The following is a 16376-nucleotide window of genomic DNA, read 5'->3' as shown; positions in this document are numbered from 1 at the left end:
GCTCCAAGTCATTGTCAACTGTCAGAAACTGGAAAGTGAATGTTCATATTAATACGTAGTTTCCATGGTTAGTAGATCTTCTCTCACGTAGTTCCTACTTCAGAGTTAAATTTTGTATACTCTGTTTTTAGTGGTAATGCTTCTTTACACATATTTACATGAATATACATACATAGAATAAAATGAATATTAAGTCAAATTATGCAATAATTTTTTATAAACTCTCTTGCAGAGATTTATATGACTTTCTCCGACATATTAGCAAAATCTTCTCCACAGTCCCATATATCTTCTTATTTAAGAGTAACCTCAGTTCAAAGGATTAAAATCCTGTTGTATTCAAAAAGCAGGAATTCTGGTGATGTTCTGTTTGGAACAAAATAGTAACTCTAAGTTTGCAGCTGCATGGTAAGCAGAAGCTTTAAAATTGGATTATAAGACTTAAATTTCCAGATTAGATAGCAGGCTTAAAAAAAATAGTGAAAATGTTATCCTGAATATCTCCCTTTGAATTTGCTGTAAAGAGAATTAGACTAGATTCAGTATTTTTCTTTGATACAAGTGCTTGTCTTGTAGACAAAGAAAACATATTATGTCTAATCTAGCTGTATTAGTAAGGCATTTGATGCCGTATGATGCTGGAAATTACTGAAGTTAGAGAAAATTGAGGTTTATCCAAGAATGGCTTGGTGAAATGTTAGCTACTGGGTAAACAGTTTAGATAGTGTGGTAGGAGAAAATTACTGTGGAAGTATTCTTTGGAAGCCTGTCAAGACCTAATGTTGCAGTGAGGCTTACTTAATATTTTTGCTACATAACTCACTAAACTTTGGAAGCACACTCACAATATCTCAAAATGGAGATCTCAGAGATGCATCATGCTGGAACCAGTAGTAATGTTAAGGAGATTAAGATGATCTTGAATTCTGTAGTGATATAAATAGATGAAATGTGCAAAGTTTAAGGTTTATGCCCTTTAGGATTGAAAGCTAAAACTTCTGTAATGTAAATATCGAGGTAAAGGTAGTAACAGCTTTGTTGGATATCCTGAGGAGGTTGGATGTCCTGGTGACCATCATTTTAATTACAATTAACTGATAATGCTACAAAGGGTCTTCAAAATTGTCCTGTAAAGCATTTTGCATGGCTGTTTTAATACCTGACAGAGTTATAAATTCTCAGGTATTTCATTTGAAACAGTTTTTGCTGGATTCCCTAGAGTACTGAGATATCAGGAACAAATAGTTTGCTTTGTCATTGTTTTACTGTTGCTAAATCACTGTCCCTCCTCAATGTTTTGTTTTGTGTCTTGATTTTTATGTACAGTAGTAGTTAAGTTTTGGCCAGGTACTTTTTCCTTAGAGCAAATAGTATGTTGAACCAAAATCTGTGATACCTCTGCAGGATGTAGAGGGCCATGTTTTACAAGACTGGGATTATTGCTCTATGACAGTCTGGTTGTATTTGGTATATATTAGCCATAGTTTTGTTTCATATTGTATTATAATTATATTGTATTATAAGATGAGAGGGTCCTTGAAGAGAGATGGGAAAGGAGGGAAGATTTCTGTCAAGCTATTTCACTGTAGTTCACTGCTGTTTAATGATTTTTCCATTCAAGTTCCAATGCAGCACAGGATCAAGCATGGCTTTGTGGTTCATGAAGTCACTCTGTTTGAAATCTAATAACATTTGCATGTTAGCCAGTATCATCTTAGACATTTTGGAGAAGGAAAGAATGTGATGGTATCCAGGAATTTATGGTTAAGGGCTCTTGAGTTTCTTGTACTGGAAGAATCAGAGTTGGCTTTTATTCTCATTGAAAATTGATGTTTGGTTGAGGATTATCTTTTCTGCATTTATTTACTGAATCAGGTTTTCCAGTTGAGGATCATCTTTTTTCATTTGTTTATTTAGTTAAAGTACCTTGGCTGCCACCGTTGGCTCTTGTAGGTATCAGGTCATTCTCTGAAATTAGTTTCAATGTTATTTCATTGCTGATTTGTTTTGTGAAAATACCCCTTACATATCTGACAGTATAAGATCAGTTTTGTGATAGTTTGTTTTCATATCTAACTTCACATAGTTTGTTAAGAAAGCAGCATATATCAGTTTTCCTGCTATTCTGTCATGAGAAACAGTTTGTCTCCCAGGTGGAATATGATTGTAGTAAATCTGCAGCTTCCAGCTCAGTTTTAAATGCAAGATTATATCACGAAATGCTTGCAGATCTAGCAGACTGCAATTAGTATAAACATTTCACAAATTTACCTCTATTGGTATGTTAGGAAGCCCACAACTTAAGTTTACTCATTTGAATTCATTCCAGTATATCTTTTTTCTTTTAATTTTCCATGTAACCTGTACTACAGACACTGTATTTATACAAAGGATGTTGCTTTTATGTCCCTAATTCCAGTCTTGTGCATTTCTTTGTAGTGTTGTTTAGTCATCAGTGTCAGTCAGCTTTTTTCAGGCATTCAGAGTATGAGATGGTGTATCTCATTTGATGACTTCAGTGATTTAGAATATAATTCCTTCTTCAATTCTTCCTAAAATGCCTCAAGAATGTTACTTTTAAGATGACATAGAAAAGGAGTAACTAATTTGGAAAAAATAGTTACCAAACTAATTAATTTGGTTACAATAGACAATAGTCTTTTCTTGAGATACCCTGTTAGCTTCTCTTGGCCTCTCTGTGTAGTAGTAGTAGTAGTCTCTCTATGTCTGCATTTTACTATTTGGGTCAGGCACTGATGGGAAAAGTTTGGAGAACTGCCACACCTGATTTCCTATGAGATCAGACCAGCAAGTTCCTGTAGCAGACACTTTTTTGATGAAACTGTCCAAAACCACTGCTAGTGTTGAGCTGTACTGGAATGGATTTTCCAATTTTTGAAGTTGACTTTTTGCTAAAATCAAGCAATGCTGATGCACAGGAGTGTTAAATATTGCTTTGAGTTTTGTACAGTCAGAATCCTTCATTTTGAATAATACCTTGCTATGATGGCCATGGCATTTTTCTGTTCTATCAGGTTATAAAAGAATGTTGGTTCCTTTGTTGTTCTTTATTGCCAGAATAGAGCTGTATTTCTTAAATGAGCTACTAAGTGAGATCCTGTTCTCTTTTTGATTATCTTTTGTATAGAGTAGTCAACACTGTCATTCACCTGAGTAGCAGTAACTTGTACAGACAACATATTGAGGTGATGCTGGAAGTTTTTAATTTGTTCACTCAAGTCCTAAAATCTTTTAGCCATTATTATGGTTTTCTTTTTCACCTAGTATTAAAAAATTTTTCTTTGCTATCCTTTGAATCTTTTTTTTTTCTTTTTCTACCTTGTGGTCTTTAGTCTTAGAATTTCTTCTGAAGTTCACATGCCAAGCTTTATTTACTCCACAAAAAGAATCTCAATTCTTGATCCTCCTTCAGTGAAAGAATTAGACTTTGAAAGTTGCACGTAGTAAGCACTTATTCTTTCCCTGGGTGTGGTGTGTTAATTCTGTAACTGAAAAACAAAGATTTTACCACACTGCTAACGGGATTCATCATTATTAATTGAGTTTGAAATATTTGTTTAGATTATTTTTAGTGCAGAGGACTTGTTATGGAAGCACAATTCTATTGGGATTTCATAGTTAGAATAAATCAGTGATAGTATCAGCATCTGATGCCATTCAACTCACCTACTTAGTTCAAAAAGAAATCTCATTAAAAAAGTAGCCCTTACAAACGCCACAGTAGATAACATTTTTTATTCTTGATTGATTTGGAACACATACTTTTGAAGTTGGCCCCTAACTCAAATCAACCCACCACTTGCAGAAAGCATAAGAATTTTTCTGTAGATAGAATTCATTTTGCCTTTGCTTGAAACAAGATGTCTGAGAATGGTATGTGAACTTTGCTATTTAAGTAACTGTTTATTGCTACAATCCTCAGTAGCTTAGAATGCACGTGCTGTCATTTTAAAAATCTTGTCAATATCTTGTGGACTCTTTTACCAAGGATCTACCTTACTGCATAACAAATTAGTCTTTTTTTGAGTCCAATTAGGGAACTTTCTATCCCTCCCCCTTCCTTTTTCTTTTAATTAGTTTTAATATCATTCATTAATTATTACATCTGTCAAATGGTTTTGAAGATATGCTTCTGTACTGAGTAAGGAACTTTAAGATTTCATAACTTCTAGTTTTATTTCTAGAAAGATGTAATCAAATTGTCTAATCTGTCTCAGTTTTTGTTTTAGAAGACCTGACTTCTGAATTCCAGAAATTTGTGTCCTTGGTCTCACTGAACAAAGAATGTAAGATAGGATTTCATTTTTGCAGTTGATTTGTAACTTTTCTGCTAGCACATGTATCTTCTTATTTTTAATGTCTAGGACAGAGCTCAGCCAGCTAGGGTTTGTAATGATTTTATCCTTTTATCTTTTTAAAGCCTCGTTGTGGGAGGGTTTGGCTGGGTACTACCAGCTTTAGAAGATATTTGTAAATATGAAGAATATGCTAGACATTGACAAACTGTGTCTTCAGTGAAGTTTTTAACTTTTTTTATGGGCAAGTAACAGAAAAAACAAAATGGGCCTACTAATTTATATGTCAACTCTTCAGAGTATACTAGTAAAATGCCAAATATTCCACATCATCTTTTCATCCATCTAGTGTAGTAACACACTGTACTCTGTTAAGATTTGAGGAAGGTGTTTTCTTGCCTCCTATTTGCAATTATTTCTTATAGCTGTTCTCTTGTTGGAAACAAACTCTACTCTGCTTCTCACAAACTGAAGTTTTGATAATCTCTTAGCTAATCTCACATATCACAGTATCCAAAATTTCACACTGATGTCTTATACATCTTTGAGATGTATCAAATCTGTATGTATGAACTAGATGATGGATGCATGCCTTATTGTACGTCATCTGTGCAGCAAAGTAATGTGTGTGGGGTTCACTGTAGCAATGTTTGTGCAGCAAACCCAGCATGATATTCTGCCTTGCACATGTGATCTGTACATAAACAGCAATAGATTTTTATTAGACTTGCACATGGATCTGACTCATATTGCAGGGGCCCTAGCTATGAGAGGTTCACTCTTCTTTCCTGGGCTCAGTTCCCTATGCACCACTGCAGGTCCCAGTCCTAAGGAAAGTGCAGAGCTTCAGATTGGACTGGCAGGCTTGCAAGTGGCATTCTGCTCCTTGCTGTGTATCATCCCTGCATCTAGACATACCAGCAGATTTACGTAGAAATACAGACTAACTGAGATGGTGTTTCTTCACTTGAAATATCTGAGGCCGCTTATAAAAAATCAGACATTTTTTAATCGAAGAGATTACAGGCAGTTAGAAACAGATACAGTCTTGAAACAAATGCAGCAGTTTCCAGAGAAAAGCCTATGACCTGGGCTCTGAGAGAATATGGGCGGGAGAGATACAAAAGCCAAAATGGCATACTTCTTGAAGAAAACACTGTTAAATTTAAAGTAAACAATGTATGTTCAGCTTATTATTTTAACCTTCTTCTCTGTTTTCTGTGTTCTTATGAATAAATGAAAAATATTGTCCAAGCTGTTTTATGTCACTGTATTTATGAGCTGGCCATATATTCTGGAAGATAAGCCTGTAGACAAGCCTGTAGCCAGCTGGACTTACCGATGAAGGAATATAAGACAAACAGGTGGGTGACATAAGCAGGTGTTCCAGTCGCAGAGCAAGGTGAATCATAAGTATCTCCTCTGAGATATGTGAAAATGGGAGAGGGAGTGAGGTCAAATGTACAACTCTCATCCTTGCAAGCTAACATGGACTCTAGTTCGACTGAAGAGCTTTAACTGTTGGCAGCTTCTTTGTTTGAATGTCCTGAGATATAAACTTCAATGTGCTTTTTAAAAATCACTCTTATTGCTATGTCAGCTATTTGCAATAATTGACTTTTACTATAAGAAAAAATTAAACTGAGAAAAGCAATTGATATAAAAATTTGATTTTATCATATATGAAATGAAGAAATATTTACTGTTGTTTTTAATATTATCATGGAATTCAGTACATTTTTTTCATGAAGCAGTCAGAGTGCATTGGCTTGACTTTAAAAAAAAAAAGCCTATTATGGCCTTTTAGTTCACTTTCTATTAATCTCTTAAAGTATAATAAAATTTGGATGTTATTGGAGACAAATTTCAAAAGTTAAAAACTACTTGGATTGATAGTTTTGTAAATTGGTTTTAAGTATTTTGAATTTATAACTATCATAATGTTGCTAAATAACATTGACTCTGGAATGTCTGACTTCCTTTCACGGTAATTCAAAAATATTATGACAGCTATAGTTTTATAGCGAGCATAAAATCAGTGAGGTAAGTTCAATGAGGTAAGGTTAGTGTTGGAAGTTTTATTAACAAAAACTTTAAGTATTAGCACATGAGTTACAATTCCCATGTGTTTTTCAAAATTTGCTGGAACTGAACTGAATATTAAATTCCAAACTTTGGACTACTTGCTTTAAGCCTAATTTTTGTGGCAAGGATAGGCGAAGATTTACTTGAAGAAAATAGCTATTAAGCAGTTGACTGAAAAGCCACACAATCAGAATTCCTTGTGGCATACGGTACTCCACAAGGATGGGTTTCAAAGTGCCAGAGGGAACCATTCTTATCTTGTCTGCTCTTTGTTGCAGCTAAGACCTTTTCTGGTTTGTCTGATATTGATTTGTATTACTATTTTACTCTTTTAAAGGAGGACATAATCTGGACTAGTGAGGATAAAAAGAGAGTTTAAAACAAAAACAAAAACAACCAACAATCAAAAACCAGTGATTAATTAGTAGAGATTGTGACAGACAGCTGTTGGGAGGGAGGCCAGGATTTTTTGGACCACCTGGATGCCATCTTCTGAGGAGTAGGTAAAGGAGGATAAGTGATGGATGCATCATGCCAGCAAGTAATTGCCCCATACTTGCTTGTAGGAATTGAAAGAGCTTATGACACCATGGGGACAGTGGTATGAGATGCTATGAGTTTGCTATGATGAGCATACGTATCCTCATCTTGTGTTATAAATCACTCCATAAAGTTGCTCACTGTGTCCTGAACGGCTTGAACGTGCTCAGCTGCTTTGTGTCCCTTTCCATTTGTCAGCTCTTAGATACTAAAGCAGTGAAAAGAAGACAGTCAAACAGGTTCTTTAAAGAATGCAAAGCCTTTTAATTATCAGCTCTACAATAACAGAATTTGCTGAGTTAAAATAAAAAGTAGAGCAACCACTGTGCCTAGAACAATAGGGATGAGAAAGTGGTTGAAATGTTATGGTTTTGGTTGGGATAGAGTTAATTTTCTTCATGGAAGCTCATACAATGCAGCGTTGTAGATTTTTGATGAAAACAGTGGTGATAACAGAGCAGTGTTTTAGTTGTTGAAGAAAAGGGCTTACACAGAGCAAGGACTTTTCTCAACAAACTTCTGCCAGTGAGCAATGTAGGTGTGCACAAGAAGCTTTGGGGAGCACAGCGAGGACAGCTGGCCCAGGCCGACCAAAGGGACATTACACTCATAGCATCATACTCAGATATTAGAGGAAGAAGGGTAGGATGGTTGGTGTGATAGCATTTATCTTCCCAAGAAACTGCTACGTGTGATGAACCCTGCTTTCCTGGAAGTGCCTAAACTTCTGCCTGCTGATGGGAAGCAGAGAATGAACTCCTTGTTTTGCTTTGCCTGCATGCACAGCTTTTGCTTTACCTATTATGGTATCTTTATCTCAACCCGTGGGTTCTGACACTTTTACCTTCCTGATTCCGTCCCCCATCTCACCTGGAGAGTGCTGCATGGTGCTGAGCTGCCTGCTGGGCTAAGCTGCAACATGAAATAATGCTTAAAAGTGTGGTTTTCCTCTAATAAGGAAAAAAGCTAGTTAACTCTGAACTTCAATTTGGAAAAAGAAAGTGGTAAGCATATTAACCATACAAAATTCAGATGTCTGTAGTGTCAAGATACCAGTACATTATATTTCCTTGTGTAAATAGAAATACAAGTACTAAGGTCTTTAATAGTTGTTTTTCTGATTAACTGAAGTTATCCCTTTAAAAAGAACTGCATAATATGCTAGGATAGTACACAATCATGTCAGCAACTCCATAGAACCTGAAGTGGTCATCACAAAGGGAGAAAATAATACTACAAAAGGACAAAGAATCATAGAATGGCCTGGGTTGAAAAGGACCACAGTGATCATCTAGTTTCAACCCCCCTGCTCTGTGCAGGGTCGCCAACCACCAGACCAGGCTGCCCAGAGCCACATTCAGCCTGTCTTTGAATGCTTCCAGGAATGGGGCATCCAAAACCTCCTTGGGTAAACTGTTCCAGTGGAAAAAGAAGAGCTCTGGGAGATAGAAAAGCAAATATAGTGTGTGCTGGAACAGAAATGGGATTAGGAGGGAGAGAGACAATGCACTGCAGTTTGCTTTTTCTATTACCCCAGGTGTGGTACTGCAGTGTACTTGGTGCTTAACTAGTAGCTTCAGATTTACTTTAATTAAAAAAGTAATACAACCAAACTTTGGCTTTAAATATATTCATTTATTCTGGTATAATAAATAATTCTAACAGTGAAACACAGTAGTGCTTCTTCACATTTTACTTCCTCATGGAACTCCATAACACTAAAACCACTTTCATAAATGATGTATATATGGCATATAAGTCACACAGTTAACAGAAGGAACTTCAAGAAATAGACGTCACTACTGGAACTGGTCATGAGTGGCGGGTGATGACACGAAGATTTATGAAGTTTGACTTCGAATTTGGCAATTTTTAGCACTTACGTGGACTTTTCTTAGCATAGCCCAGTTTTGAAGTTTTTGTATATTTCTAGAGCAAGTGACAGAGTTTATTGTATTAAATAGTTTAAATAAGTAGTTGATGAGCAAAAATAAGTTAGACAAAATTAAAAAGCAATTTACTTGGACAGAAGTCTTTGAAATACTTTATGTGCTAGCTATCAGATCTGCTTTTGCTTTATTTTTCTGGAAAATGATGGTATTCTTCAGATTGCCAAGTTTTACTAGCAAATGTACTGCCAAATCTTGGGGAAAAATAAGTCAAGAACTCTTAAAATTACATAGTGTTGAGTGAAAAGCCAAAGAGAAGGTTTTTGTATACCAGAAATCCTTATTCTTTCAAATATAAAAATATATATCTGACGCTCTGGAGTGACCTGTATTTAATTTCCTTTCAGGTTGTTTAAAATGCTACAGACATAAAAGAAGGAGTAACAAAAGTGGCAGACATTTCTCCTAGTGTACGGGCATGCTCTATTTAAAATATTCATTGCTTTATTATTTTGGGTAGAAGTGATTTCACTGTACCATTTTCAGGGAAAATATTTCTAATACTGGCATATTCATCTTAGCTTTAAACGAAGTAGTATATTTTGTATTTTGCTTCTTGTCTTCCACAAGATGAGGAGTTGACTTAACAACTCTTTGGTTTTACACCATCTGGAGGTCTGTAATTGACATATGTAATGATGTCATACATGCTTAGCACCGAACAGATAGTATATAGTGAAAGGTTGCGTGCAGTTCAGTCTGAGATAGTTTTATTTTGTGTCATGAGAAATGTAAAAGTCTTGGTTTGTGTTTACTGGAGACAGAAGGAAGAATTTAAGGAAGGAAAGAATGACTGACATAACCACTGTTCTTGTAAATCTTAACATTGCATTCCTGTGTATAGAAAATAAATCTGTACACCTAAGACCACACACAGGATGAGCTGTCTATTCACTGTTCCAGGCTGGCACTGGCTCAGCCTTCTGCCTCCTTGAAAACTGGCACAAAGCTCTGATTTTAGAATGGCTCATTACTGTATGTTGTTAGTTTGGGAGATGATAAACCTGTTCTGTCAAAATATCTAAGCCTTCGTTGTGTAGGTGGTCTTTTTGAGTTAGAGTTCTGTTGTAACAGTTTCAAGATATCTGACCACTGTTTTTTTTTGAGGATGTAAGAAAGTATAGATACAGTTAGGAGACTTTTTTCTTCCCAACATTAGTGTCAGGGCACAATCTAATTTGACTCCCTCAAAAAATATTTTCTGAGAAAGCAGGCTGGAGATTGTACTTGCAAGGAGAAAAGGATGACACAGATTAAAAGGCATGCTGTGAGCTGAATAGTCTCCTTTTCTAATCCTACAGGTCTTAATTTCAGCTCTTGCATGGGCTTGGCTTTGATATGTATGATAGTTTTGCCCAGGAGAGGTTAAATTTTGCTCTACAGAGGAGGAAAGAAGGAACATCAAATAAAATACAGTCTTTAAAAAAAAAAAAAAAAAGGCACTAGGAAAATGTATGATTTGCAAAAGGTTAATTTGAATCACTGTGATCTGGATTGAAACCTGGGAAATGCTTTGTCAACAACCCGGGTCAGTAGCTTCATATCAGAGAAAGATTTCTGTTTCACCAGAAGGGTGGAAATCCTTTAGGAAGGAATTTTCTCCTAATTCTTTGGAACTCAAACTCCAGCTGGAACGGATCAATCAGTGGCTGACCTATGTTTCGTTTGGAAAGGGCTGTAGCAGATGACAGTGCATTTGCTGTGGCACAGATGTGACATCATGGGGTGTTATGGAAGTGTCAGAGTCCCTGAGTAAGAGTGTGTGGTGTAAGACCATGTTTTGTCTCTGTGGGTCAGAATGAGGAAAGTCTCTATCTGGAATGGAGCATCTTCTTTCCTTCCTCAAGGCTGAATGTTTATATGTTTGCTAGAGAATAGAATTAACAGCCTTGTTATAAACTGGTGAAAGAAAATTTTCTTGGAAATTTGGGACAAACACATTTGTGAAGAGTGAGAACCATCTGCAGAGCCTTTAGGACAGGGGAATGGCTTTTGAATTAGAAAGTGCTGCTCAGCCAAGTCTGGGTGTAAGCTACTGTTATCCCAGTCCCCAGGGAGCAGTATCAGTGCTTTGTTTACCTGTGGTTCTAATCACTTCCAACTCCCTTTAAAGTCAAGTACAAAGCCTCTACTTTAGTGGCATTTGGCAAACGAGACTTGCAATGCCTGAATGAAGAAAACCCCTTCTGGAACTCCTGCTGCAGGTTATGATGAGCTTCTCAGCTGCAGCTTAAAGGCACAGCAGAGATTTTTGTGATTTGACATAAGGGATTGCTTAACGACATGCACCAAATAAGTGATTAAGTATAAAAATGAATAAATGTGGTAATGAGTTTCAGATGAGGTCTTCCGTGTTTATTAAAAGAGGTCTGAAAGTTAGCTGCTACTACTCTTTCTTTAAAGTTAAAAAGTCACATTTGAATCTAATATTGCCCACTGCTTACAAACTGCAAGACACTACTACTACAATACTGTAAAAAATGTTAAAAATATACTAAATCCAGAAGAACATAAATCTTTCTGTTCCAGTGTATAGAGAAGCAATGAGCCATTTTAAGAGCAGGAAGAACATGCATTTTGAGATCCAATAGATCATCTAAATTAGTCCCAAGCCAAGTTTTAAAATGGCATTGCAAAGACTTCTGGTCACAATAACTTTAGAATTACAAAACTAAGAATATAAATAAAAATAAATCAGACTTGTGTTGATTATTTTGTACTTTAATAACATTCTGATTAAGTAGAAAAAAATGATGCTTAGTGTATACGACCCTTACTGACTATTCCAACTGTACAGCCTGAAAATGCAAAACTAACATTCAAGTTCTTTCAGTTATTTCCATCTAAACTTTTGCTATGAATAAACTTTGTGAATTTGTAGGTAATGTAAACTTTAAACCCCAATTCTTTATTTTCTGACATCTCTGTGTTTGAAATTTGGATTAGTGAATCTAAAATTTCGCACTCGCCTGACTTCCTGCAGCTCCCTACTAGATGGAGAATTATTCTAGACTGCCACATCGTATATTTTCAGTTCAAACTTTGTCTTCTCAATGGTGTGCTTAGCAGCCAAAACAAGCCTGTATGGATCCACTTAATGTGAACACCTCCTCATTTCAGAGTTGTAGGGGAAAACGGTATCAGAAAAATGGCCTCTTTACAAGAAGACCTGTCTTAGCAGTAACGAATGATTACAGTGTTTTTATCTGAGTTATCTACTTTGCATGAAATGATTACGCTGTGCTAAAAGCTTGTAAAACTTGCAAATGTACTCCATTCCCATGTTGCCTCTCTGTGCAGCGTAGTGGCTTTGTCACTCTAGATGGAGCAGAAGTGCAAATGTAGAAGCAAGTCTGTAATAGTATTTTTAGCATCTACTCTTCTGGTCTGGAAGCTTCAGTGTGTTAACTAGCCTTCTGGAAAACTAAAATACTTCACTAAGAATAAGCTCTCTGATTCTGGTAATGCTGACGAGTTTGGGAGTTAGAGGCTGCGTAAGGAATGCAAAGTGGAATCCAGAGCACTTAACACTATGAAGGCCTTTTATTAAGTTACTTACTTCTGTTTAGGAAAATCTTTGAAAATACCCCTTGTTTTATCTGTCAGGGAATTGTGCTTACTATAGAAAAGTACAGGAAGATCCATTTGTTAAGAGACTTACAAGATGTACGTTGGAGAAAAGCTAAGAGCTGTATGATTTCCCTGATTGCTATGTTGAATAGTTCTGCTTCTAGATTACTGATCTATGCCCAATTTTGGATAGTGGCTGTAATATCAAGTTGCCCACTTCATGGCTTTAATGGGCAAGTACAGGATACAGAGTGCTGTTTTCAATTAATTATTTAATAAGTTGAGATGATTTCTTTTGAATAATTTGTTTGCGAGTTTTATCTTAGAGTTTCAAATCTTCTGCTTTTTTTTTTCTAATCATGCTTTGTGGCTGAAACTCCTTTCTCTAAAATTGCATTTTAGCGAGTCATATGTGTAGAATTTCTTTGGTCCAAGGTGAAGCTAGAAAATCTACACTAAAAAAAAGACGTTTTCTAGGTGATACAAAAAGCAAATAAAGAAAGAAAAATATAGTGCTCATCCTTACTGACACCCAAATATATTTGATTTACTTATCGTAGGTTGATGCCTTGCGGTTACGATTGGAAGAAAAAGAAACGTTTCTCAATAAAAAAACAAAACAACTTCAAGACCTCACAGAAGAGAAAGGAACCCTGGCTGGAGAGATTCGGGATATGAAAGACATGTTGGAAGTAAAAGAAAGGAAAATTAATGTCCTTCAAAAAAAGGTAAGTTCACTGATGAAATAGTATGTTGTAAAACTCATGAGGCACCTATAACGGAAATACACTTCTTGAGCTATTTTACTTTTAAATTATTACAAAAACTGCAAAGATTAAGTTGATAGTAGTCAAGTAGATCTGTAACGTGTGTTATCTTTCATGACTTTGTTCCTATGATATTATATTTCTATTACAAATTTTTATGTGATGCAGTTTGGAAAAATTCTAGCAGTTAAATGAAGACCTAAAAATCCTGTCAAATCTTACTCCTTGCCATCAGGGTTTCTTTTATACCTACTAACATTGAATACTAGTCTTTCCAAGTAGAGCAAACAAAATGAAATTTGTGAGACTTCTAAATGATTAGTACATTTCTTTTTTTTTTCTGTAAATACACTTTGGTAGAGAGAGCAAAGGAAGTGGGGAAAGAACCCAAATTATGTCAATTATCTGCTTTTCCAATGCAGGATGGGCTACAGATATTCAGAATGCAGGATCACTTCAAACAGCTTTATTATTCTTACTGCTAATTTTCCACAGATTTAGCTCAAGTGCATGCTGGATTTAATTGTTACAGTTTCCACTTTGTGGTGGAGATGTGGGGTTGAACTTTCTTGGGAATGTAGCTCTGGATTCTACCTATGGTTGTAGAGTGCTTACTTACCGTATCCTTTTTCTTATGGTAGAGAGTATGTATTGAGTGTGTTTGCATCATTTCAGTGTATATAGATGCACTTGAGAGCATAAATGAAGAAAATGTTTGTGGGATCAAATATGTTTTTCTTTCCTCCATTTACAGCCAGTTAAAGAGTGTCCAGTCCATATTATCAGTTATTCTTTAGATACTTCTTGCCAGAGAGTAACCTAAACTTTTCTTTACTAGTAATGATGCTGATAGACACATTATTCTACAATACTACAGTGATTTTCCTCTGGATTTCATATGTTCATATTGCTTATCTGTGCTTCTCTTCTGTCTGCACTTGACATTGTATTTTGATGAAATACAATGATAAATGAAATGGATGAATAGGAGGAATGTGGATTCAGTGATCAAAATTGTCATTGTTCAAGGATTCTCAAATAGTCTAGTAGTGTATGTTATCATCTAAGAAAGAAGTTTGGAATAGGCTGCCCAGGGATGTGGCGGAGTCACTGCTCTTGGCGATTTTAAAGAAAAACTATTAATGTGGCATTTAGAGATATGGTTTTGTGAGTCTGGTGGTTATGGGTTGATGGTTGGACCTTAGTGGTCTTTTCCAACATTAATTATTCTGAATTCTCGGATGAACCTCTTTTCTTTCCAGCTTTGACAGCGTATCTTTCCAATAGCAAGCATATCTGAGAATATATTTTGTTAAAAAAAAAATTGTTACATATTGATTGCTGTTATTTTATTCTTTACATAAGTCTATTATGTTTCATCTTCTACTTCTTCCTGGATTACTTGTTCCTCTTCAATTTCTCCAGTTATTGCTCATTTTCTGATCTAGCCGCTTCTTCCATTATTGTTTTCACTTCAAATGATGATGGCCAATCATTTGGTTGTTGAATATTTAGAAATTAATCTGCCTTCATAAAGTATGTGTGCATGCTGAAATCAGTGCGGGTAAAGAGCACTGTGCACCACCTCAGATTACACGCAAACTGAAACAGTTCAGCCCTCTAGTGGATTGTCCGTCCTTTACATTCCAGTAGGACATTGCACCATTCATTACTCTCATAAAACCACTTTTGAAAATGAAAGGAATTTCTTGTGGTTTTTAAGTCCCCCCCAAAGCACTATATTATGTAAGCAATATTATAATTTATTTATTTTTTTTTCTGGGACAGATTTTCTCTATGTAATTTAGTTTTGACATGAGGACAGATGAATAACCTATTATTTTGTTGCCTTTGTTGATGCAGTATAGATAGCTACATCTTTCTTTGCTCAGCTTAAGTGTTACATTCAGCCTAAAACAGTATTTATTTTACAGGTTGTATTTGTGTAATTGAAGAAGGAGTAATGTGTATACAGTACTTAAAATTTCACTTAGTAATAACCTGAAATGACTGGGAAAGAATATGTAGAAGTGTCTAATTCTATATTCTTTCTCTTGTATACATTACTATTATCTACTATGTTGAAAAATACAAAGGAGTCCAAAGCAAAACCAAGAAAGCTCATTTTCAAAGATAGAATTTTCTTCTTTTTAGATAGCTGTTTTACTTAGAGGATAAGATGCCTTCTCATGAAGTCTCCCTACTGAAAAATGTGAAGGAAACAAAAATATAGGGAACAAACCAGTCATGGTAAGTCCTACAGGATGGAGTAGGAACATACATAAGGCTTTTTTTTTTTTTCATAAAAGTTTAATGAGATAAGTAATGAGCTAATGATGCATTGTCTTTCCATTTGTTGATTTTGCTATATTTTTAAAGCAAATTTAAAAAACAACACACTATTTAATATAATTTGTAGGCCTAAAGAAGGCCAAATTTTGGAACTGCAAGCATTCAGAGGATTTGGATCAAGGTAGATTGGTATGGAGTAATAATAAACTTATGTCAATGTCAGGGGTGCAATATTACTTAATATTTCTTTCTTTTAGAATCTTTGGCACCACTGTTTCATTTTAGTGCCAGTAAAGTTGGGTATGTTGTTTTAATAGCCCTGTTTAACCTGGCAAAGCTAGTCTTACACCTCATATCTGTCAGTTTAGCATGCTGAGGGGCAGACCTCAGAATTCTTTATATATTTCTTACCAGAATGTGCAAAGTTCTATGAATATGCCTGAGATGTAGGTTGAGGGGCAGAAGTGCTGAACTGGATGACAATTGTTTTGTATCCATTTTTACCCCAAATTTTCACTTTCATACAGTGACTATAACTGGTGTGTTTTGTACTCTGGGAATTTGTAGATATTTGTATACGCACACGTATGTGCACAAACACACACGCTGAAGTTTTTGAGTCTGTGTTGAGAACAGTAGCTGTTAAGACAAGAACAGAATGGAGAATGTAGAGCTGGATCATATTAGGACAACAGCTTGTGGAAATTCTTTTGTGGGAATTGTTGTAAAAGGAAGCCACGTAAAGGAGCTAATATATTCTACTTTGACTTGCAACACAACTTTTCATGTAAAATGTTGGTTTCCATCTTTAATAGTTTAAGCTCTGTGATTGATGAAGTGCTACGTGACTGAGGGCC

The 16376-nt window shown here is 35.6% G+C and overlaps 1 protein-coding gene across 1 annotated transcript in view; it reads left to right on the top strand.

Moving 5' to 3' along the window:
• ERC2 (ELKS/RAB6-interacting/CAST family member 2) overlaps positions 1 to 16376 on the top strand; it is a 371864-nt gene that overhangs the window by 119170 nt on the left and 236318 nt on the right. The window contains exon 7 of the mRNA XM_085235975.1: positions 13021 to 13188. Coding sequence (XP_085092101.1) covers positions 13021 to 13188 — 168 coding nt within the window. The remainder of the gene's footprint in view (positions 1 to 13020; positions 13189 to 16376) is intronic.

The sequence above is a fragment of the Meleagris gallopavo genome, chromosome 14, assembly GCF_905368555.1.
Source record: "Meleagris gallopavo chromosome 14, MGAL_WU_HG_1.1, whole genome shotgun sequence".
NCBI lineage: Eukaryota > Metazoa > Chordata > Aves > Galliformes > Phasianidae > Meleagris > Meleagris gallopavo.
This window is presented reverse-complemented; position numbering and strand designations above follow the sequence as displayed.